We start from the raw sequence: 24,714 nt of genomic DNA on the forward strand, positions 1-24,714 counted from the left end.
TACATTAAAAACCTACGAAAAGTGTAATCATTTTGTTATGTTCTTACACAAAGTACACATAAAATATATTTTAAGCAAGAGTAACATAAGTGTTTTTTTGTAAATACACTAAAACGTCACTACAAGTATGCTTGTGTTTAGTGTATTCCTTAAAAGTGTAACTAAGAATATATTTATTAACATAGTATTTCTAGTATACTTTTTATAAATACATTAAAAGTATGCTTCTGTTTAGCATATTTCTTAGAAGTATAACTAAGCATATATTTAATACAAAAGTACTTCTAATATACTTTTTAGAAATATGTTAAAATGCAATTCAATATATTTTTAATGCACTTGAAATAAGCATGTTGGGAATACAAATGTATTATAAACATACTACTTGAATTTCAAGTATATTTCTAATACATTTAATACTCCGTCTTGAGCAAACCCATGTGCATGTGATCAGACCGATGTATCTCAACCAATATATGTCTGGTTATACCAATGTATTATAAACGAATGCGTTTGTCATTAAACCATACATTCAACCAGAGAACCAATCCATATTAACACAATACACATGAATTATTTCCTGAACGGCTTGCCATAGGACATGGGGGAAAATATGGAAGGAAAATTTCCTTTAAAAAAGAAACGCAAACTTATTAGCTCGGAAATCGTTTGATCTGTCAAATCGAACCGTTCACTGCTGTAGGGCTAATAGCTACATAAATCCTCATATAAAACTTTTAACAGTGTTGAAACTTTTACACAAAATTCCGAAAACACAAAATCTGAAAGACATTTTTTTTTTTTTTTTGCTGTTGCGCATTTAATTGTCCTCATATGAACTGTCTTTGAGATTGTCATATGCTCGCAAAACTTGACTCCTCAGAAAATATAGCCTATTTTAATTTCGCATCCCTGATGGATTACAGGGATATGAACAAAGACAGTAGCTCAATGGTTTGTTGTTCGTGCTTAAAGGGGCAGGCCAAGCGGAGAGAGCGTGAATACTGAAGGTGGGTCCGTGGAGCAGACTGCCGCTGCCACTGCTGCTGATGTCGCTGGTCGACTAACAGCAAGTTTTTCTTCGACATAGAAGTTTGTCAGGAGAATAAATAGTGCTAATTCGGCTTTATTCTGCTTTCAACACATCCTAGAGTGATTAACCCAATAGGATAACGGACATGAATTTGGCTGTACCCATGTGCGCTCGAGCGCTTTTCTTGGCTCAACGTGAGTATCTGATTTACCTGTATCCAAAGAAAAAGTTGGTGTTGTTCTTTTAGTTTTAGTGTGCTTCTGTTTACATTGACAGCTGAGAGAAGAATAGGTAAATGAATAAAGATGGTCTATTATATTTAAACAGACTTTTAAAATGCTAAGTTGGGCTTAAATGCTCATCAAAGTGTGCGTGTTTGTGTGGTAGCCTACTGTACATACGGTGTGCAAGAAACATGCCACTCTCCCTTCACCTGAGTGTATATCTTTGCATGTCTCTTGAGAGTCATTGTACACGTTTGCGAATAGTCTCTGCTGTTTAAACGTTTTATAGTGTCATGTAATGGTTTTTCAGTCTGTATTTTGCACTGTTGAGACCCAGACCCAAATGCCAAAACCATCTGGCGCAGATAACTTCAAACTCGTGTACAAGACTGATGACTTTGTTTTGAACTAAAACAAAAGAAAAGTTTCTGCTCCCAACAAACTGGTCTGCTTGATAGAAGCACCAAAAGTTAAGCACATAAAAAAAATGACTATTTCTGGACATTCTGTGTAATAAATGCCAGATGTGGCATGGAATTTTATTTCGTGATGGTAAGTATGAGATGTTTGTCCAAGATGGCCTTGTTTTTCTCTTTTTGTTTAAGTGTCTGATCCAGTGATGTGTTACCAAGAGCTGAAGCTTATTCTTGTGGAGGTCTTTGCGCTGAAGACCAAATGAATCAAGAAATTTCCCCTTATCTAACATAATTGCATATTTAGAAGTCAGGAGTGATTCAGGGTGATTCACTTAACAAACAACTAAGACATAAGATTTTATTTAAAACAAATATTATTCAAATCTACTCATCACAGGTTGAGTCAGCATTGTAAACTTATGATTAACCAGTTTTGGTCAGTTAAGACTGGTCCGTTGGTCTTTTCTTCTCTCAGTTAGAGCTTGATGTTCGCTGTAATCTGAACTCTGTTTGAATTTGCCTCCATATTATTTTCTATAAAGGATTTTTACATCCATCTAGCCTGCTAAATGCTCCATACACTGAATTACTGAAGTAAAATGTTCACTGTACTTACTAGATTCACTTTATTGACCTTTCAGCTTAAATTAATATACTAGATATTTTGTTGTAGTTTTTGTTTTGAGTGGAAAATCCCATAACATTATGATTCTGCACATTCAGCAGGTCCGTAAGTCAATAAAGGTGACGTCTTACCTATAGTTTAACCCACGTAAACAAACCTTGACTACAAGGCTTTAAATACCCAGGCCTGACAAACAGCACTGCTCTGAGTTTTCTTCTGGGCTGAGATTGAGAATGCTGGCTCAGTTCAGGTGTACATCTACCTATGAAATCATTTCCATCATTAAAAATACAGTTCCTTATTCTATTATATTCAGTTCTTTTGAAGTTTCCATGTTCCATGAATGTCATGAAAGAACATTGGACAAGAACATTCTTTAAAATATCTTTTTTTTTGTTTTTTACTGAAGAAAGAAAGTCATATAATGTTAGTAAATGGCACATAATTGTCATTTTTGGGAAAATGTGACAAAGATATAGAACGAGAGAGGCAGTTTTTACAGAATGTTGTGCAGGTGTACCTTTGCCCTCAACATGTTTGTGTGAATATGAGTGTGCATGTGTGAATGAAATACGGCTATATGAGCAAACGGACAAGTCATTGCATTTCAAAGTGCTTCCTCAGCAGATTCCAAACCCTTGACCCTCTCCCTCTCCCTCTACCTCTCCCTCTACCTCTCCCTCTCCCTCTACCTCTCCCTCCTCTGCCTTTCGCTCTGATGTTTGTGGTTTCTCTGGCTTCTAACACATCCTTATTACTGCCTTTCTAATGCCCTCGGGATTTGCTGTACATTTCTTTTTCCCTCATTTGACACAAAATCATTATGACATGAACAACCCTCAAAGACCAAAGAAAGATGAAAACCCATGTGAGGAGAAGTATTTACTGTGCAGTTTAACTATGATGAATTTCTTTCTTTATTGTAAAAGTCTCTAAAAAGCATTATATTTTAGACTGCTCTTTCCGAGGAACTGAAAGAGCAGTCTAAAATAGTACAATTGAAAACTGAAATAATTGTACAGACATGATCATTTACCGTTTCAGTGGTTCAATTATCTGAATGGTAGTCGCAGCTGTTGAAGACAGCTGTGCAAAAAAAACTAAAAAAACCACACTGCTCTGAATTTTCATGAAATGCAAGTCGTGTTTCACATGGTTGTGAACCGTTAAAATGTTTTGCTCATCCAACAGACTGTATGTTTGTCTTTTGTACTGTATTTCTTTAAATGTGTAGGTTGTGAGAATAGAATTTAAAAAAAGTAAGTCAACCCATTTTATAAATCTCTCATATTTTCAGTAGGGCTGTCGCGATAACCGCAATATTGCAATACCGCGCTATTGATGAGCATAACCGCAGAGGAATGCAACAACCGCAGCAACCGCGATATTTCAGTGTTTTCTTTTTTGTAAGGTTGTGCCCTTCTTGTTTTACACTTCGTGCATGTGTACTGAATATTACTAATGATAACAATGTATCATGCTGATTTGCACTTAAGCCTAAACAGACAGCGAATGAGAGAGAGAGAGAGATCGACTGATCGCGTGCGATTACCTGCGTGCGTCTGTCCTTCAGGCCGAGTCATTTGTGAAAACAGGTTGTCATGTCCAAGGAAAGTGAAATAGCATCAACGCTCTGCTGGTCAGCTGAGCCTTTAAAAGTGGCGCTCAAAGTTAAAATGATTTCAACAGCGTGTTTCATTACAAATCTCTGAATGAATCAGCGCTTTTGAACGTGTAGTTGAATGAACGGATTAAAGGCTCACTCAAAGACAGTCTCTTGACGCCACCTTGAGGCAAAACAATGAAGCTGCACTGACGTCTAGAACACGCAGGTGAAATATCAACAGAAAAAGTATCTTGTCAGTCAGATTCGAGGATCAGAACTAACTGTTATATATATATATATATATATATATATATATATATATATATATAGGCTAACAATATACTAATGATCTTATCGTCAGGTTTAAGTTTAGTTATGTGGACCGTTATTTTGTCATTCTCTTCTGTTTACTTCACTTCCTGTTTCAACGCGATTTAGTTTCGGTTTTATTGGTTTCTGAATATGACCTCCTTACATCGTAATATGCGCGGTAATACCGCATACCGCGCTATTGAGCCACTCAAAATTACCGCAAGGGAAATTCCTTAACCGCGACAGCCCTAATTTTCAGCATGTTGAAAAAGAAAGCACAGAAAATGTTCCCACTTTATGACTAAGGGAGTGGTTGGATTGTCTCAGACCCTCTTAATGCGAGAGGATCTGGGACAATCCAACCACTCCCTTAGTCATAAAGTTCATAAAATGAAAATGGTCATTTACTCACCCTCATGTTGTTCCAAACCTGTATGAATTCATATGGCTGTTTTGTTAAACATTTTTTGGTGAACTATCCCTTTAAGGTTGATTGGAATTTTAAATTCACAAAATTTCCAGTAATTGAGAATAATGTGGGCTTCGGTAATATCTAGTTAAATGTTTGTATTCTAAGTCTAAAGTTTACCAGAGATTACAAAGGAGTGTTTTATTAGCCAGGAGTGTTTTGATTCTTCTTGCAGACGTACGAAGAGGTGTTTATTTCTGAGAGTTACAGACTCATACAAACATCCATAAATAGTCCTTCCAGCCATAAGGGCTGCAAAATATTTGGTGCTGCTTATTTTCCAAAATGTTTGCTGACATAGAAATGTTACACAAACAGGGAAATCTACATGGCTGGCTATCACTGAATTTCTTAATCTCTTTGTGTATTACTGTATTTTTCACGTAATATACCTGCAGTATATTGTTTTATTTTGCTCAGAAGCCCTCTGAGAGTAGTTTGCCATAAAACACCCAGCATGTCAGATTAACAGTGCAGCTCAAGCGCCTGTTGATTTTTCAGAGCTAATTGTTTAAACAGTTATTTAAACACAGTGATAATTCTCACATCTAGTCTTTAACCTAGTGGGGGGAAAAAACACAAGGTGGCTTATGTATGTCATTTTAACTAGTTTTTCCTGTTTGCTTATTTTACAGTTCTGGCTTCATTCCTCTTCAGCCCTGGTAAGCACATTACTTGAATCTTAAAACTATAAAATGTTAATCAGAAGTGTATTACCTAACAGTATAAATATCCAAAAATATACACTACCATTCAAAAGTTTAAGGTCAGTATGGTTTAAAAGAAATTAGCCGAATGCTATTTAGCAAGGATGCATTAAATTGATCAAAAGTGACAGTAATGACCAGATTTCTGTTTAATGAAATATATTTGAAAAGAATTGTAATTGTATATGTAACGTTATTACTGTATTTTTGGTCAAATAAATGGATATTTGTGAGCATAACAGACTTCTTTTTATAAACATTCAATAAACTTGCTGACCCCGAACTTTTGAACAGTAGTGTATCTGCAGCTGCAGGACTGAGAATGCTATAACTACTTCAAACACTAGTTTACAGGTGCTAAAGCAACATATGGTTTATAACAACAGCACTGCTCCATTTACTCTGGGTAATCACATATGATAGTGCTTTTCAGTGATTAGGCCTAATCTGTGTCCGGGAAACCGGCCCTTTTGTGTTTCAGTGCTAGGCCAAAATGATGGCAGTGGTGTGGTGGTGGCCATGTACAATATCAGCGCCTCCCAGGGATCTCAGGCGGTATTGCAATGTCATAGTCAGCGCATGGTGTGGACACAAGACCGCTTAAAGGACCGCCAAAGAGTAGTGCACTGGGATTTACTTCGTAGTGGCCCAGACCTCGCAATGGAACGTGTCATAGACATGTTTTCTGCTGGAGACCAGCGCATCTACAACGGCTACAACCAGGGCCGTATTAACATGCCCAAGACTGCTTTTAAGGATGGCAACTTCTCATTGGTGATCAAAGGTGAGATACATTTTGGCAATACAAAGGCAACCACCTCTGATGTTGCTTTTCTAGATAAATTAATACATTTTGTCTGGGTTCATACAGATGTTGCAATGAGTGACAAAGGAATCTACTCCTGTAACCTGCATCATCATTACTGCCACCTGTACGAGTCAATCAAAGTTCAGCTCAATGTCACCAAATCAGGTTGGTAAATTCACTTCAATTTCAGAGGAGGTTTTTGTCTGGCTTTTCTTGGCATTTAACCTGCGTCTTGTTCAGTCTGTTGAAGTTCTTGCCAAATAAGGAGCTGGCTGCTGATTAAAGAATGGAAAGAATGTGAAGACCATTTGAAATGAAACTTTTGCACTCTTCTGTTCATCTCCAGTCACCAACCTTTTAATAAATATAGTGCGTAAATGGTAATACTGTGAAATGTTATTACAATTTAAAATAACTTTTATGTATTTTAAAATTTAATTTATTCCTGTAATGGAATTTCCTTCAGAAATCATTCCAATTTGCTGATTTGGTGCTCAAGTAATATTTCTTGTTATTGTCAGTGTTATACTGCTTAATATTTTTGTAGAAACCATGATATATTTTTCTCTGATGAATAGAAAGTTCAAAAGAATAGAATATATATATTTTGAACAGTAATTATATACAGTGCTGGGTAGTAACTGATTACATGCAATCTGGATTATGTAGATTCTCAGATTCCAAAAAAATAAGTACTTGTAATTAGAGTATGTTACATTTTGCTCCGCTTACAGTTACTTTTTATGGATTACATGATTACATTATTCACACAATGGAAGTAAATTATTTATGTTGGAAGTCTGGACAAAAACATTTCAAACCTGGAAGACTTTGGACGTGTAATGTCATTGTTTTCATGTTTATTAAATTTTATTTAAACGTTTTTGTCAGTTAAAAAAAAAAAAAAAAAATATATATATATATAGAGGAAGTTAATATTACAAGTAATTTAATAACACATTCACATGTTTAGAGTACTCTAATGTCGGTTAATGGTCTCATTGATGGTAAACAAGTAATAGCCTATATTAATATTTTTAGTGTTCAAGGGTTTAAATTAATTTTATTGTACATTTTTAAGATTTAATTAATTTTTAGCTTTTTATCAACTCACAAATCTACTGCAGTTCTTACATTAACCCCAATTTGGCAAACCCTGGTGTAATGTAATGTTTAATGCATTTTATGATGTTGATATAAAAAATGGAATATGTTTTCTTTTTCTTTGCTTTTTATATGAATATGGTATGTTTAAAGTATGTTAAAAAAAAGTTTGATAAAAGTAACCTAAAAATAATCTTAAGAGTAGTTGAATTACATTACCTAAAATGAGTAACCTAAATTACATTACTAATCTGTAATAAATTTTTTTTAATCAATGACTGCAATTTGTAAGTAATCTACCCATCTCTGATTATATACAGTGGGGCAAAAAAGTATTTAGTCAGCCACCAATTGTGCAAGTTCTCCCACTTAAAAAGATGAGAGAGGCCTGTAATTTTCATCATAGATATACCTCAACTATGAGAGACAAAATGAGAAAAAAATCCAGAAAATCACATTGTAGGATTTTTAAAGAATTAATTGGTAAATTCCTCTGTAAAATAAGTATTTGGTCACCTACAAACAAGCAAGATTTCTGGCTCTCACAGACCTGTAACTTCTTCTTCAAGAGGCTCCTCTGTCCTCCACTCGTTACCTGTATTAATGGCATCTGTTTGAACTTGTTATCAGTATAAAAGACACCTGTCCACAACCTCAAACAGTCCAACTCCAAACTCCACCATGGCTAAGACCAAAGAGCTGTCAAAGGACACCAGAAACAAAATTGTAGACCTGCACCAGGCTGGGAAGACTGAATCTGCAATAGGTAAGCAGCTTGGTGTGAAGAAATCAACTGTGGGAGCAATTATTAGAAAATGGAAGACATACAAGATCACTGATAATCTCCTCGATCTGGGGCTCCACGCAAGATCTCACCCGTGGGGTCAAAATGATCACAAGAACTGTGAGCAAAATCCCAGAACCACACGGGGACCTAGTGAATGACCTGCAGAGAGCTGGGACCAAAGTAACAAAGGCCTCAAATCCTGCAGTGCCAGACATGTCCCCCTGCTTAAGCCAGCACATGTCCGGGCCCGTCTGAAGTTTGCTAGAGAGCATTTGGATGATCCAGAAGAGGATTGGGAGAATATCATATTGTCAGATGAAACCAAAATAGAACTTTTGGTAAAAACTCAACTTGTCGTGTTTGGAGGAGAAAGAATGCTGAGTTGCATCCAAAGAACACCATACCTACTGTGAAGCATGGGGTGGAAACATCATGCTTTGGGGCTGTTTTTCTGCAAAGGGACCAGGACGACTGATCCGTAAACGAAAGAATGAATGGGGCCATGTATCGTGAGATTTTGAGTGAAAACCTCCTTCCATCAGCAAGGGCATTGAAGATGAAACGTGGCTGGGTCTTTCAGCATGACAATGATCCCAAACACACCGCCTGGCAACGAAGGAGTGGCTTCGTAAGAAGCATTTCAAGGTCCTGGAGTGGCCTAGCCAGTCTCCAGATCTCAACCCCATCGAAAATCTTTGGAGGAGTTGAAAGTCCGTGTTGCCCAGCGACAGCCCCAAAACATTACTGCTCTAGAGGAGATCTGCATGGAGGAATGGGCCAAAATACCAGCAACAGTGTGTGAAAACCTTGTGAAGACTTGCAGAAAATGTTTGACCTCTGTCATTGCCAACAAAGGGTATATAACAAAGTATTGAGATTAAATTGTGTTATTGACCAAATACTTATTTTCCACCATAATTTGCAAATAAATTCTTTAAAAATCATACAATGTGATTTTCTGGATTTTTTTTCTCATTTTGTCTCTCATAGTTGAGGTATACCTATGATGAAAATTACAGGCCTCTCTCATCTTGTTAAGTGGGAGAATTTGCACAATTGGTGGCTGACTAAATACTTTTTTGCCCCACTGTATGCATACTCATATATCCATGTTGCTGTGGTTTTCTCTCAGCACGTAAGGAGAGGCGGTTTTGGGACGGTCAGAAGGCAGTGTTTGTGGTTCTGGTGGGCAGCACGGTGGTTCTCCCTTGCGTTAACCGCCGGCCTATCTGGACAGAGGGCAACAGTCAGGAGGACCAACAACAAGTGGTGCACTGGGACCGTCAGCCTCCAGGGGTCCGACACGACCGTGCCGATCGGCTCATCGACTTGTACGCTTCTGGTGAGAGGCGTCACTACGGACCACTGTTCGTTCAGCAAAAGATGAATATTTCTGCCACTGCGTTCTCGCAGGGAGATTTCTCTCTGATCATCTCAGACATCCAGCCTCTGGATAAGGGGCTATACTCCTGTCATCTCCACCATCACTACTGCGGTCTGCATGAGAGACGCATCTTCCAGCTTACTGTGACACCTCCAGTCCCTCAGATCCCTCAGGAACCCACAGATGGACCTCAGTATCTTCCCAATGAAGACCCAAGTAAGAGAAACACCCACAGTAACAGTAAAGTATAATAAAAATGGTAACACTTTAGTATAGAGACCAATTCTCACTATGCCTATTATTAATATATTGGCTGTTTATTAGTACTTAAAAGCACGTATTCTGCATGACCATATGTGACCCTGGACCACAAAACCATTCTTAAGTGTAAATTTTTCAAAATTGAGATTTATACATCATCTGAAAGCTGAATAAATAAGCTTTCCAATCTGGAATCTGAGGGTGCAAAAAAATCAAAATATTGAGAAAATCACCTTTAAAGTTGTCCAACTGAATTCTTAGCAATGCATAATACTAATCAAAAATGACGTTTTGATATATTTACAGTAGTAAATTTACAAAATATCTTCATGGAATATGATCTTTACCTAATATACTAATGATTTTTGGCATAAAAGAAAAATCTATAATTTTGACCCATACAATGTATTTTTGGCTATTGCTACAAATATACCCCAGCGACTTAACACTGGTTTTGTGGGCCAGGGTCACATATTCTACATCCCTAATCCTACCCAATACCTAAACTTAACAACTACCTTACTAACTATTTATAAGCAGCAAATTAGGAGTTTATTGAGGGAAAAGTCGTAGTTAATTAAAAAGATATTAAAAAGATAAAGAGATATTCATCATGAGAATCAAGAGATCAATCATGAGAAGCATGAATTCAATCAAGTTCTTTTATTCAGTTTTCTTTATTTCAGCTTTTTACTAGTCATGTATACAGCACGTTCACAGCACACAAGGGTATTTCCAGAATTACCTCAATTTATCACAGAATAGTTGCTGCTGTCAGGAGTTCTTGTTTGTTGCTTTGGCTCGTTATGACTTGTTTGCACCACAGATTCCAGTAAATGTTTTTCCTCTGAATGTGAGTCTGCTGTTCACAATGTGAGTCTAAAATAGTTGTCAGCGGAATTGTTGCAAGTTGTGTGTGGATAAATGCCAGTGCAGACCACTTGAACAGGTGTAAATGCAAGAAAATCAGCATTTTAATGAAGAAATGTTAAATGCTATATTTGCAACTTAGGGCCCCAGGCTAGGGAGTTCTCCTGATTTAATTTGCCTTTATTTATTTGTTAAAGTTCTTGGTTTTGCTTATATTCACAAGAGAAAAAGGCAAGGGTTGATGCTTGTTACTGGTATAGTCTACACATGTTTTACAGAACAGTTTTGAATTACTTGATTAGCATTTATTGAGCCAAAGAAAAAGAAAAGAAAAAAACACCCACCACCCTGGGACTCCTTTTTATGTCTTCAGAATTTAATCTGTATTGACTAAATGATAAACAAATTTAGTAAAAAGAAAGAAGAAAGAAAATAGGTTGGATGTAATCACAGGGCATGAACTCAAACAAACAATCCTGACCTAAAACAGTCTGAGGTAAGTCTGCAGATCTGGTTACCCTGCTGTCTGGGTTGCCACGTTCACATTCATTAAAATGCAGCAGTTCTCCTTTAAAGCTTATTCTTCTTTTGCTTCAAGCACGCTTCTTTTTCTCTCTTTCTCTTTTTTTCAGCACGCCTCTTTTTCTCTCGTTCTCTTTTTTTCACTTACATTCCACTGCTGTTCTCTCTCCCACTGTCACAGCTCGCTTTCTCAGTTTGAGTTCTGCTCTGGTTCGGATCATTCGATAGCCTTATGTTTTTCTTTGAGGTATTGCCAGGGAGACAGGAGGAAAAGAGGATAAGAAAGTGCTTTTTTGTTTGCATAAGACAGGGAGGTAGGCGATGTGAATTGGGAGGTAAAAGTAAGGAAGGAAATATATAAGAGACCGAGAGGGACTGATGCATACGTTTTAATGATTTTTTTACAGTGACAAAAGAGAAAGGGGAAAGACGGGTGGGGATTTGGCAGTAAAACCACTAATAAGAGAATGTGGGAAAGTCATTTTCTGTGGTTTAGTAATACTGCGTCTACTGGACCCTAGACTACACAAACCTCAGTGGAATCTTGTGGATAATCACAGACTTTTGGGCAAGAAAGGAAAGAGCTAAACACATTCTGCACTGCTGAATTCGTTATGAACAACAAAATATTTCTGCATGGCCTCTTTTTTTTTTTTTTTGCAAAAAGCATTGGGCATCTGCGGTGACTGCTTGTTTATACATTGTGTTTGTATTTTGTTTTGATGTCACTTGTTTGTCTTGGCTGTCTTCCTTGAGTTAAAGGGATAGTTCTGTCATCATTAATCACCCTCATTTCATTTCAAACCCATATGACTTTATTTCTTATGTGGAACACATCAAGGAAGCTTTAAAAAGGCTGTAAAAGCACTTTAGAATATCTTAAAAATAGTCCAAAGACCAATCTGTGCACTATACAGTATGTTTCAAGTTTTATGAAGCCTTATGACAAGTTTGTGTTCAGAACAAACCAAAAGTCATTATTCACTGAAAAACGTGATGCTCGGCCTTTGCATATTTGTGAGATGAGTAGCTATGACTGATCGGCTAATCATTGTTTTGAGTCATTTAATTTATTCTTTTGAATCATTCTTTTGATTATCCTTTTTAATGAATCCGTCAGTCCGGTTCACACTGGTCTGCTTGATCGATTCATTCACAAGCTCTTAAGTTCAAGTGACCCAGTTGCAGTGCTTCTATGTGATAAATGACTCAGAAGCAGAAGCGGTTAAAGAATAATGTGGTACTTTGATGACCAAATGTTATTTTTGGGGTAAACTGTTCCTTTAAAGCATCAAATTTCCTCAACACCCCTAGCTGTGTTTTGTTATATTGTACAGTGTGCAGACTGTTTACAAATATCATACAAATTGGCAGTATATTCGTCTTCTAAGCTTTCACTTCTCTTGTAACTGCTGCATCTCTTTGTGGTTTGACATATTTGTCTGCCCTTTCTTGTTTTCTTTCATGATTTTTGTTCTCCTTCCTTGTGCATTACATTTCCCTACTTCTGTTTCTTTAATTTTCTGTTGATCTGTCTTGCCCATGTCGCTCTTTTTCTCATTTCGTACTGCATAGATTTCTCTCTTTTTTGGCCACTCTCTCTTTTTTACCCTCCGTCTCCATCCTTTCTGGAGTGTTTTTGGACTGCGTCTTGTTTATCTGAAGGAAAAGGGAAGTTTGCCTCATCTGTAAAGCATCTGGCCAGCTGTAGCTAGATCTCAACATCAGACCATAAGCCATAAGGAGGAGACTGTTGTGGATTTAGGTCAGCCCACCCTCAATATCCCCTCATTCCCCGTTCAACCTTCCCTCAACCCTTTCTTAAGCCATCCAAAATGTGTCAGTCCTTTCCCCAGTCTTGTTTAAGCATGAAGAAAAAGACAACTGTCTGGATCCAGCACAGCCATTACATAAAATCACTTCCTTTTAGGACTTTTCACAATTCTGTTTATCCTCTATAGTAAAACAGCCGTTTTAGACCAGGTGGTTCTAATCATGTGAATCACTCACTTTCAGCTTTCCCGCGATCTGGAATTTCAATAAGTGTTGAAGATTTGCCAGGTTTAAGCATATTGATGTTCTCCTATGGTCTTAGAAGCAGGACGGTCCAAGACAAGTCCCCATGGAAGCCCTGTTCTGGATTGTTTGGCCTATAAATGTTCAGCTTTCATCATGAGCCCAAACTCAACATCATCATAAACGCGACTATTCTTGAAGACATCTGTTCATGAGCAAGCAGAAAATAAAGACTGCTTCTCGAGATCTGGAAGATGTCTTATTGCTTTTGAGCAATTGTTTGCTTTTAAAAAACTATCTCTGATGTGAACATGCAAGGGAAGTCTGAAGCCAAGTAAAACACATCTTTGCAAAAATCACTGTTGGAGAAATACTTCTGTGGAGAAGCCTGCTTTGTGGTTTTGTGGTATACCAAAGGTGAAAGATACAGAAATTAATGTGTTTTGAAATTATGTAGCTGCCATTTCAGTAAAAATGTATTTTATTGAAGGCAAAACAGTACAATGTTCTGACAGAACACATATTGTTCTTCACCACGGCTCTTGACTGCCAGTAACCAGTCATATCCGGCTTTTTTTATGAGGTCTTCCGAAAAACGAGGGTAGAAGATCCTTCAGCTGTTACTGATTATAGTAATCTACCCTACGAGATTAGCCTGTGTTCCCCTAAGTGCTCTGGGTTCAGACATCAGTTTAAGATTGAGATTACAGGCCAGAAACTGTTTTTCACAGGTAACAATTACTTAATGGCTATGTTTTTAAACAGTAGTTTTTCCACAGAGTGTGTGATTGCAATTACAACAATTTGTAGTGGTCTTAGAAATATAAATTTTTTTATGGCAATAATTAATTACATTTTACTGTATATACATTGTAATACACTGTATATACATTCAAAAGTTCAGGCTGGTTTTGTAATAAGCCTCTAAAAAGCTTCAAACAATAATAACAATAAAACTTCATAGTAATAAGATCTTAAGAGGCAAGAATCTCTCTCTCACCCTAAAAAAGTTATATATTTAAAATACATTTATTTCATACTAAGTATAGTTCAAATCTAGTAACATATTTATTGATGTAACGGAGCCATCGAGACGTGAGGATCCATGTGCAAAGCTTTTATTAAACAGTTACGTGGTCAAAAACACAGGCAGGGTCAAACTACAGCAAACAGGTATGGCATGGGCAAGACACAGAGTAATCCTAGGGCATGCATGGGTCATAGATCGGCGAACAATATCCAAAGGGTTAAGACAAGAGGGGTAATCCAATATACACAGGCAGGAGTCAGGGAACAGGAAAACAAGGCAACACGAGAAGACAAGACTAACATGAAATGGGGACTAGACTCAGTAAAGCAGCTATCACTAGGTCTAGGTGAATGAAAAATGCAGAACAATACTGAAGTTTAAACAGAAACACAGAATTGCTCGGTAAGGCAGCTAACGCTTGAAGAGAGCTATACGCAGATCAATACTCGGCAAACTGTGAACGGAAGTCCATGGTTTATATAGAGTGTGTGATTGTGTGATAGTTCTCAGGTGTGAGCGTGTGATCAGTGCAATCAGCTGTGTGTGTCGTCAGTGCAATGGATGATGGGAAATGCAGTCCAGTGTGATGTATGGTGTGAGAGTCAATGTGGTGAGCGAGTGACCTCTGGTGGTGAGTGAACGGAAGTTCATAGACCGGATGCGTGACAATTGACATACCGCTTCGAGACTTGCTGATATAAAAGTTATATTTAAACTTTATTTGTGCATAATGCACCTTTCTTAATATTAAGTCTAAAATGTGTTTTAATGTCATTATTGATGAGGATTGTATGACCTTTGAATGCAAGATATGAGGTCTTTAATGCAAGATATTTAAAGTGTACCTGAAATATACTTGCAATAGTTCCACTTTAGCACAATCAAATATACTTCAGTATATATTTAGCTGCACTATTTCCGCACAATTAAAGTGCATTAAGTACAAAATTAGTTGTTCCAAATTTAGTAGACTTCAGGTATACCAGTTCAGTACATTTGCAGGGTATTTATATTAAGTACATTAACACGTTAATATATATTTGTAGCATACTTAGCATGAAATAAATATTTTTCAAATACATTTTAGTATATTTACTTTTCACTAGAGCAGCCATGGCTCTTTTGTAGGTCCAAACATAATAGTCTCTGAGTGATTTTCCACATCTCATAATACTTATTTTCTAGGAAATATGATATCATACAGTATTTTGTCATCTACTGTCATCATTTTAGGCTGCGTGTCTTTATTATGTCTGTATCATAGACAAAGAGGTGCAGGTTTGGCTTATTTATTTAATTTATTCAATTTTCCTGTGGAAGCAAAATGACAAAGTCACTCAGTAAAATAAACCACGTACTACCTCCTCATTTCCCCCATCCTCCCTCTGTTTTCCACCACTCATCTTATTTAAATCCGTGTTTTCCTGCCAGGAAAAAAAAAAAACAGTGGATCTCATTCTAGCTGAAAAACACGTGGCAGTTTCCGGAACTTCTCACAGAATTCAGAGTTCAATTAAAATAAACTATGCACAAACTGTGCTGCTTAAAACATTTACATTCGCAAGTTTGATATTTTTGTCCAAAGCCACTTAGAATGCATTCAAGGTATACATTTATCAGTGTGTGTATTTTCTGAGAGTCAATCCCATGACCTTGGTGTTGCCAACACAATGTTTTGAACTCCAGAAACAATCGCCTCCAACATCTGTTTAGCCCTAATGCCAGATCTCTCTGTACTGCTTCTTCAGTTGACTTTAGCTGAGGGTCAAGCCCTTACATGTTAATTCTTATTTTGTTGAAATATGCTTTTGTTACGTTCAGTTGCTTAGTGTTTGGTGCATTACACTTTATTTTTTATGCAGTATTTATTTTATGTCATACTATGCAAGCTAATGTGAAGCTGAATAAATAGCTCAGGAGCATAGATGATATTGGCCTCATTTCTCAGAGGGCATGAAATCAGATTATGATTAAATCTGTAGTATCTCTCTCCTTGAGGAGTGTTGAAGTCTGAATTTACACAGGAAAAGATTCTGTGTAGCATAAATCTTTTTAAGTAGCATAGGGCCCTCTGGTGGTTACTAAAAATGACAAAAAAAATGATCAAGTTCAAGGCCAAACTCCTCAATACATATACTTGATTATCTTCTCTTCTAGACACCAATATGGTGGAAGTGCCGCCACACGTAATCAATGTCATCTTGCCAGAGCAAAGGAGTCACTTCCTGCAGCAGCTGGGCTACATCCTGGCGACTCTCCTCTTACTGGCCCTTATCGTGTTGGCTGTCATTCTCCTCACACGTCACCGGAAAAGACAAGGTTTTTTCTGTCCTTTTATTGTCCTTTTTTTCCATCTGTTTTTTGCTTTTTATTGCTCTAAAAAGGCATGTAGTTATATTTCAGTTGTATATACAGTGTATAATGTAAATGTCTTTGTTGCACTTCAGAAGTGTCTTTCAGCCATATAGTTATATATAGCATGTCGGTAATATATGACATTTGTATGCTCAAATATTATGTACTCTGTACTTGATTTCATATTTGCATTTTTTAAACATAGACCAGGATTTTGATCCACGGAAAGTCGAAAGTCCACCTCTGCCGACGGTGACGTATGTGTGAGTACCTACTGATGTTATAAACACCATCTGTGAACATTAGTTATGCATAAAGCATCAACTGTCAATGTGTGTCATATATCTAGGGGCCACACATCAAGTGTTAAGAAAGAATGTGAGCGAAGCATCCCAGAGATGAAGTCAAGCAACCAAGAGGAGACGAAGTTGGGTGAGTTTACTTCAAATTTCTTCTCATAATGCACCGCCTGTGAAAAAACTTGGACAAATGTATTTCTGTTCGTCTCCACAGATTACAAGAACAATCTTCTGAAGGAAGCGGAAATGTCCAAACTTTGCTCCCAAAAAGCTATTGACCTGGACAGAGGTAGAATCATTGGTTGTGACTGGTTTTGCCATTTTCCTGGTCTGAGAGAGGTTTACAAATCTGACATGTGGCTCACTTCAAAGAATAAAGCCAAAAGTTCACTAAGACAACTAGACATACCAGACTAGTTGTCGAATGCAGATAAACACTTATCAAATTGCATTAAATTGCACTAAATTGCTTTAAATTCTTTAAATATCACAGTGAAGACTTAAGTAAAGAAGCCATTTCTTTTGAACTTTCTATTCATCAAAGAATCTTGAAAAAAAAAAAAAAAAGATTATGGTTTCTACAAAAATATTAAGCAGCACTGTGGTAATAAGAAATGTTTCTTACGCAGTAAATCAGCATATTAAAATGAGTTCAGGATCATGTGACACTGGATACAGTATTTAACAATATTACTGTTTTAATATATTTTTAAACAAATAGACTGAGCCTTGATGAGGAGATTTCTTTCAAAAAATCAATCAATCAATCAATCGTAGCCCAAACTTGCGAACCAAAATTGCTCTGAAATTTGATTATGTTTTCCAAAATTCGCAAATTCTCTCTTTTAATTTTTTTTTCTCTGCAGAGATGGAGAAGCCATCTTGGAAATAAGAGGTACCATGCCACTGGCTGGTCCAGGGGCAGATTTGGAAACGGACGAAGAATGAAATGTGGAGAGGTGACAATATGGCAAGGAAATAAATGAAAAGGAGAGAAGGACACAGCTGTGTCGGTTTTTTTTGTCCTGACTCAAGACCCATCATATTTTTGGCTCTTGTGAAGCTTGCAGGAAGCACCAGAGTCTCACCAGCAGTATTTTGGACAACTGATATGTCAGACTAATGACAAACAACTGTTTTAGAACACTAAAACGACAAGCAAAAAGCTTAAAAATGTAAGAGTCTGCATTTTTTTAAATGAATTTTTGCCCAGTGCTGCCACGCGCTTTATGAGTGAGAATAAAACACACCCAGAATTCTGTGAGGTATGGGCTATGTAAGGATGAGGCATGGCCGAGGCTGTGACATAAACAGTTAGCTCAGAAGCTTTATGTGAGGAAGAACCTTCTTATTCTTTGTGGAATCAAAAAAAGTTTGCAATTTAGGTGGTACTTTTGTAATTAAAAGTGTAATTAAAAATCCACAGCTGTATGGCCACAAATATCGCAGATAAAATGCATTTTTAGGCTTTGTTCATATTCTTTTTTTATCTTCTCAGTAGGTTTAAGCTGTGCTTTCTGAAATATACAATTCATAAGCATTTTTTTTGTACCTTTACTGTATTATATGAACACTGAAAAAAAAGATTAATTTAATTTACAATATTTTTTAAGGTAAGTGGTTGCAATTAATTTATTTTAGCTACATTTAAATAAATTTAGCTAAAACACGAACTAAATTTGTTTATTTAAATGTAGCTAAAATAAATTGATTGCAACACTTACCTTAAAAAATGTAGTAAATTCAATTAATCATTTTTTTTCAGCTACATTTAAATAAACAAACAAACAAACAAACAAACAAACAAATTATTAGCCTTTTTTTTCAGTGTGAACAGCATGATTATTAAAAGTTCCATTTTAATAATCATACTAGGTCAAGTATATTTTGCTTATAATGTTGATCTGTCTATGTGGTTATGTAAACTCATAATTTAGCCCAGATTGAATCTTTTCTATGCTGAATTTTCTATGCTGGTTTTGTATAACAGTTTTTAACATGGAGATTAAAGGCTACATTCTTATTGGTATTTGAACACACTGTCAGTTTAGCCAAAATATTTCAATATGCTATGTCATAATATTCTAAACCTATTTAAATCCGTTTTTTTTCCTTCTCATTTTGATATTCTATTCCCATTTCTAACTGTGTTAGCACAAAAAGCTACAATTCCCTTAATGTGTAACATTTTCTATCACAATCTTCTGTATCCTATCATCTAGAAATATTGTCTTTTCATGTTATTGTTTGTATATTATCATATTTACTTTATTTTCAAGTTACAAACCTTACTAACTGCCTTTGTCACAGTTTATTTGAATATTCTACCATTTAATGTATTAATCCATACTTGCAGCTTTGAGGTTATTTGCAGCAAACCGTTAAGTGTGAAACTGATTCAAATGCATCAAGGTACTTGTTAAACATGAAAATAATTTAATTTTAGTAGTATGGCTATGAATATTCAGGCATGATAGATGCAAACATTTCTTTTCTAGCTTGCTCAAATCAGTGTTATGCAATGTGTACTGCTTTATCTTTAACAGTTTATTATGGTGAAGCTGAAGCAATGCTTTTGCCCATTATGATAATTGTATGACACTCAGCCAGCCTCCTTTTTGATTTCCTTAAAGGCTCCAAATAAGAATGTGTTAATATCATTGATTGAGATTGCAAGAGGAATTTGCTGGGTAGACCACAATGCTTTTGGTACATGATGCCACATAATGAATCATCCTGAAGTGGTTTTATTATTGATGATTTAATTTTCCAGTTCACTGCCAATGTTCTCTCATTCAAAGCAGAATAAAATAAACACATTGTAACCTCTGGATTATCTTTTGTATGATGTAGGTGGTATTTTTTTTTCTGTTTTCCACAGATAGACTGATGTGCCAGTCATGTAGAAGATTTATTATGCTCAAACAAAATCGAATATATTACATGAAGATATTTTGTAAATTTCCTATACCGTAAATATATCAAAACGTAATTGTTGATCAGTATCCCTGCTGAAAAAACCAATAGAACCCTGCCCAAAACACAATAGAAAATGTAATGGTTTTAATGGTTATAATGGGAATTGTATTGGTTTTAATGGAAACTATAATGGTGTCTACTGGTATGTGATGGATTCTATTGGTGGGATGTTAAATCTTATTGGAAAAATGCCCAAAACACACTACAAAAAGGAATTTTGTAATGTTTTACTGGAAAAAGCTAATGGTTTATAATGCAATTTTTTTATGGAAACCATTAGAATTTCTGTGATGGTTTCTATTGGGCTTCTATTGTTTTTTTTTGTTTGTTTTTTTAGCAGGGATGCATTGCTAAGAACTTCATTTGGACAACTTTAAAGGAAATTTTCTCCACTTTTATTTTTTGCACCCTCAGAATCCGGATATTCAAATAGTTGTATCTCGACCAGATATTGTCTTACCTATCCTAACAATAAATCCCAACAAACAATACATACATCAATGGAAAACTTATTTATTCAACTTCCAGATGACCTTTATGACTGGTTTTGCGGTCATGGGTCACATATTCACTATTAATTAGGAGTTTTCCCCTCAGTGAAGTCCTAACTTGCTGCTGCTACTTATTGATAGGAAGTAATAAGTTAGTTGTTACGTTTAGGTATGTTGTAGGGTGCTTCGTAAATACTAATTAACAACCAAGAGCCAACTCGAATCCAAACTAAGAATTAAGCGCATGTCTTCTGTCTCCCACACGATGGCAGCACTGCAGCAGAAGAACGGCTCGGATATTCCAGGCTCATTCTCTCGAGGATGTGAACCTTTCCTTCCTGTTTCGGTAACACAGGCAGCAAAACCTCCGCATAGTGGGCTGCAATAGACATCTATCAGGCCTCCATAATGGCTGTGTTCTTAGCCTTAGCGTTACAAAGACGCTTAAGTCATAGCTTCAGTCGCGCCAAATGTGTTTTTGTATTCATTTAGCATCCATTATTTTAGACATTTTATTTCTTATCGCTGCACGTCTGTATAGACAGCATCAGGAACACGCGCTGTTCTCCGGCAATTGTTCCCACCATATTCTCATGGCGGAGACTAAAATCATTTACCATATAGACGAGGAGGAAACTCCTTATTTGGTGAAACTGTCAGTAGCTCCAGAGAAGGTAACTTTGGCAGATTTCAAAAATGTCCTCAGCAACCGACCGGTCAACAGCTACAAATTCTTCTTTAAATCTATGGATCAAGATTTTGGGTAAGTCAAATGATGGGAATTGTCACTGTATTCTTTCATTCGAGGCTGCGAATGAAGCTGTCATCGTGGCAGCGATGATTTGTAATCATTGGCACCTGCCTGTCATCGGTGATGATGACTGTATCATCTCCTTTGTGGGATCAGCATCTGAATACAGCAGCTATGCTCTTAGCTGTTCAATAGGCTATGCCATAGCACAACACGTTATACATCTTTTTTGCTTCTTTGACTTGCATTTTGTTTGCATGGTAACCGAAGTTTGACCTTTAGCAAGAAGAGTGAGAACACAACCGTCACTGACTAAAATGACATTCATCTTTGACTGATTCCTGATTTTCTGTCATCTTGTGATATCTTGCTTTACAACCTTGCTGAAAAAAACAGCCTAAGATGGTTTGCTGGTGTCTCAGCTTGGACAGGCTAGTCAGTTTTAGTGTTTTTTCTTGTTGGTCAGACTGGGAGACCATCTTAAACCACCTAAGCTCTATATGTGTCAGCATGGTCATTTGTCATGTTAAACTGGTAATTTGTCATGAGATAATTTGGTTGGATTTTAATTCGGTGACAAAAAAGCTAAGGTGAAGTATTTCTATGAGTCCACTCTAATCTTGTCAGAGCAGTCTGATGTGATTGTCATTCTCTAATCAGCCAATCACATGCCAGCAACACAGTGCATGTAGAGATGGTCAAGTGACTTTGAACATCAAACCAGACAGTCTGATCTGAGTGTTTCAGAAACTGCTGATTTACTGGGATTTTCTGAAAAGTCAGATTTCTGCTGCAACATTCAGATGGTAGGATGTATCTTGCCATGCATCAACAGTTCGGGCTGCTGGTACTGGTGTAATAGTGTGGGGCATATTTTCTTGGCACACTTAGTAAAAATTGAGCAGTTTAAATGTCACAGTCTGTCTGAGTATGTCCATCAGTTTATGACCACAGTGTACCAATCTTGCGATGTGCGATCTTGTTTTAAATGTACAGCATAGGATACACACAGCGATAGTGCTGTATCAGAATATTCTTATATGCAAAGCAATAAGTAGGCTAAATGTGTTGCTTTTATGCAAATTTCAGAACATATTTTATACTTATTTCTGTATATGTAGTATAGTCTCAAAACAGTGATTTCAAATATGATTCTGCAGTTCCAGTCAAATGTCCTTTGATTTAAGCCACTTCAGACCATTATACTTAGATCCTGATAAGGATTCTTTGCAAAGAATGTTGCCTCAGGCTGTTCATACTAGAACGCACCATTAGATCCTTTCTAAGGTCATTAGCTTACAAACTGTTTTGTAAGTGGTTGATTATTACTCATTATGTCTTTACTTGCAGCTGGCATCAAATGCAGGTTAATTATTGTTTTCTTTTTGCCATAGTGATTGCTTGTATTATGAATTGGCAAAATCGTAATCTTGTATTATTATGGAAGTGGTTTACTGTACAAATATATCAGATCTGAAATTGTGTTTTTTAAGTGAAATTTCATAAATCTGTTGCATTTGATTGCATTTCATAATAGTACTCATATTATCCTTCTCTAAAACATCTAGTGTCTTAGACATCTAATTTTAAATGATATCATTGTAGAGATAAATTTTGCTCATTGAGCCTGTAAATACTACTCGCTTGTTGTGAATTCTGAATTTTCATTTTTGTGTGAATTATCCCTTTAATGTTTTTGATTGACTCCCACATTTGTCTAACTTAAGTTGTGCCTCACAAATTTCACGTACTCTAAATGATCACAAAACTTTGCTTTCTCGTGAAATAAGAATTTCCATAGCAAAGTACGGATTAGCTGAACAGACACCAACATTCTCACTGAACCTTTTCATTTAAATACATGTACATTTGCATTTATTCAAATGCATGATTTCTTTTCTCAGGTAAACATTCTTCCTTCTGTCAGGTACATGAGTTGGTGAAGGGTCACAGGTGAATTAGGCCTATTCCTGTTATGCAGAACCTTTTTTATCTTTGTAATTTATATGCTTTTGTTGAGTGTTAGCTTATGTGAGGGTATCAACTAAATCACATGTTGACACATGGAGTTCTGGAGAAATAAAACCTCTGTCAACTGAAACGAAAGTGCCCAGCTAAACATTTGAAAGAAATACATAAATGAAGAAAAAAGACGAAATGTTGAATCCCATGGATTAATATTTATTGAGTAATCCACTATTTAGTAGTCAAAATGACAATTTTCACCTGAGACTTGGAGCCAAAATGTATCTACTCCTCTCTGTAGTTTTACACAAAGATTGGTTGGTAAATTTACACCTGTCACAGCCAGGACAAATCATAGTGACACTGTGTCCTGTTTTCATAGTGCAGAATGCAAGAGTTTGATGTAAAACAGCATGATTTGTTATTGTTTTTTAAACCTTGAGATTAGGTAACTATAACACTGAGTGTTTCCCTCATTTGAATGTGATTTTCTTTGTAAAAAGGTTCAATAATCGTGTTATCTTTACAGAGTAGCTCAAAGTTTTCTATCCAAATGCTCGCTATGACATCATGCAAATAAATCTCAAGACTAGTTTAACATTATATCAGTTCTTGTAACAGTTTGGGCTTCTTAGATTCCTGCTACTGGTGCTCCATACTTCTGCCAATGGACCCGTACCAGTATTAATGAAGCAAATCATACATGTGGGTGAGAAAATGTCATGGTTTAGTGCAAGGCAATATCGCTTCAATAATTTTGGACAACTCTATTAGTGATGGGAAGTTCGGATCATTTTACTGACTCTGACCTTTGAGTCTCATTGAGCCTGTAAATACTACTCGCTTGTTGTGAATTCTGAATTTTCATTTTGTGTGAATTATCCCTTTAATGTTTTTGATTGACTCCACATTTGTCTAACTTAAGTTGTGCCTCACAAATTTCACGTACTCTAAATGATCACAAAACTTTGCTTTCTCGTGAAATAAGAATTTCCATAGCAAAGTACGGATTAGCTGAACAGACACCAACATTCTCACTGAACCTTTTCATTTAAATACATGTACATTTGCATTTATTCAAATGCATGATTTCTTTTCTCAGGTAAACATTCTTCCTTCTGTCAGGTACATGAGTTGGTGAAGGGTCACAGGTGAATTAGGCCTATTCCTGTTATGCAGAACCTTTTTTATCTTTGTAATTTATATGCTTTTGTTGAGTGTTAGCTTATGTGAGGGTATCAACTAAATCACATGTTGACACATGGAGTTCTGGAGAAATAAAACCTCTGTCAACTGAAACGAAAGTGCCCAGCTAAACATTTGAAAGAAATACATAAATGAAGAAAAAAGACGAAATGTTGTATCCCATGGATTAAAATTTATTGAGTAATCCACTATTTAGTAGTCAAAATGACAATTTTCACCTGAGACTTGGAGCCAAAATGTATCTACTCATCTCTGTAGTTTTACACAAAGATTGGTTGGTAAATTTACACCTGTCACAGCCAGGACAAATCATAGTGACACTGTGTCCTGTTTTCATAGTGCAGAATGCAAGAGTTTGATGTAAAACAGCACGATTTGTTATTGTTTTTTAAACCTTGAGATTAGGTAACTATAACACTGAGTGTTTCCCTCATTTGAATGTGATTTTCTTTGTAAAAAGGTTCAATAATCGTGTTATCTTTACAGAGTAGCTC

General features: G+C 36.3%; 2 protein-coding genes across 3 annotated transcripts in view; both read left to right on the forward strand.

Annotated features, from left to right (window-relative positions):
• The first annotated feature begins 965 nt into the window (after positions 1 to 965).
• On the forward strand, positions 966 to 19,664 carry mxra8a (matrix-remodelling associated 8a). Of its 2 annotated transcripts, none has more exons than XM_058792380.1 (10): positions 966 to 1,227; positions 5,321 to 5,347; positions 5,874 to 6,176; positions 6,264 to 6,365; positions 9,224 to 9,691; positions 16,332 to 16,493; positions 16,735 to 16,792; positions 16,879 to 16,961; positions 17,043 to 17,117; positions 17,695 to 19,664. In XM_058792380.1, exons 1-10 carry the CDS (start codon positions 1,179 to 1,181, stop codon positions 17,718 to 17,720), a joined length of 1,353 nt encoding a protein of 450 aa, XP_058648363.1. In that variant the 5' UTR covers positions 966 to 1,178; the 3' UTR covers positions 17,721 to 19,664. The 2 variants fall into 2 exon arrangements, with proteins under 2 accessions (XP_058648363.1, XP_058648364.1); XM_058792381.1 differs by lacking the exon at positions 966 to 1,227 and adding an exon at positions 3,539 to 3,557.
• Positions 19,665 to 20,613: 949 nt separating this feature from the next.
• The window catches only part of dvl1b (dishevelled segment polarity protein 1b), a 45,778-nt gene continuing 41,677 nt past the window's right edge, over positions 20,614 to 24,714 (forward strand). The window contains exon 1 of the mRNA XM_058791838.1: positions 20,614 to 21,061. Within this exon, the coding sequence (XP_058647821.1) occupies positions 20,769 to 21,061 (293 nt within the window). The 5' untranslated portion in view covers positions 20,614 to 20,768. The remainder of the gene's footprint in view (positions 21,062 to 24,714) is intronic.

The sequence above is a fragment of the Onychostoma macrolepis genome, chromosome 11 (assembly GCF_012432095.1).
Source record: "Onychostoma macrolepis isolate SWU-2019 chromosome 11, ASM1243209v1, whole genome shotgun sequence".
In the NCBI taxonomy this organism is placed as follows: Eukaryota; Metazoa; Chordata; class Actinopteri; order Cypriniformes; family Cyprinidae; genus Onychostoma; species Onychostoma macrolepis.

Coding starts and splice junctions, on each gene's coding strand:
- mxra8a (XM_058792380.1), top strand. CDS start 1,179: ATGAATTTGGCTGTACCCATGTGCGCTCGAGCGCTTTTCTTGGCTCAA. Junction 1,228..5,320: donor AGCGCTTTTCTTGGCTCAAC/GTGAGTATCTGA, acceptor CTTATTTTACAG/TTCTGGCTTCATTCCTCTTC. Junction 16,494..16,734: donor ACGTCACCGGAAAAGACAAG/GTTTTTTCTGTC, acceptor TTTTAAACATAG/ACCAGGATTTTGATCCACGG.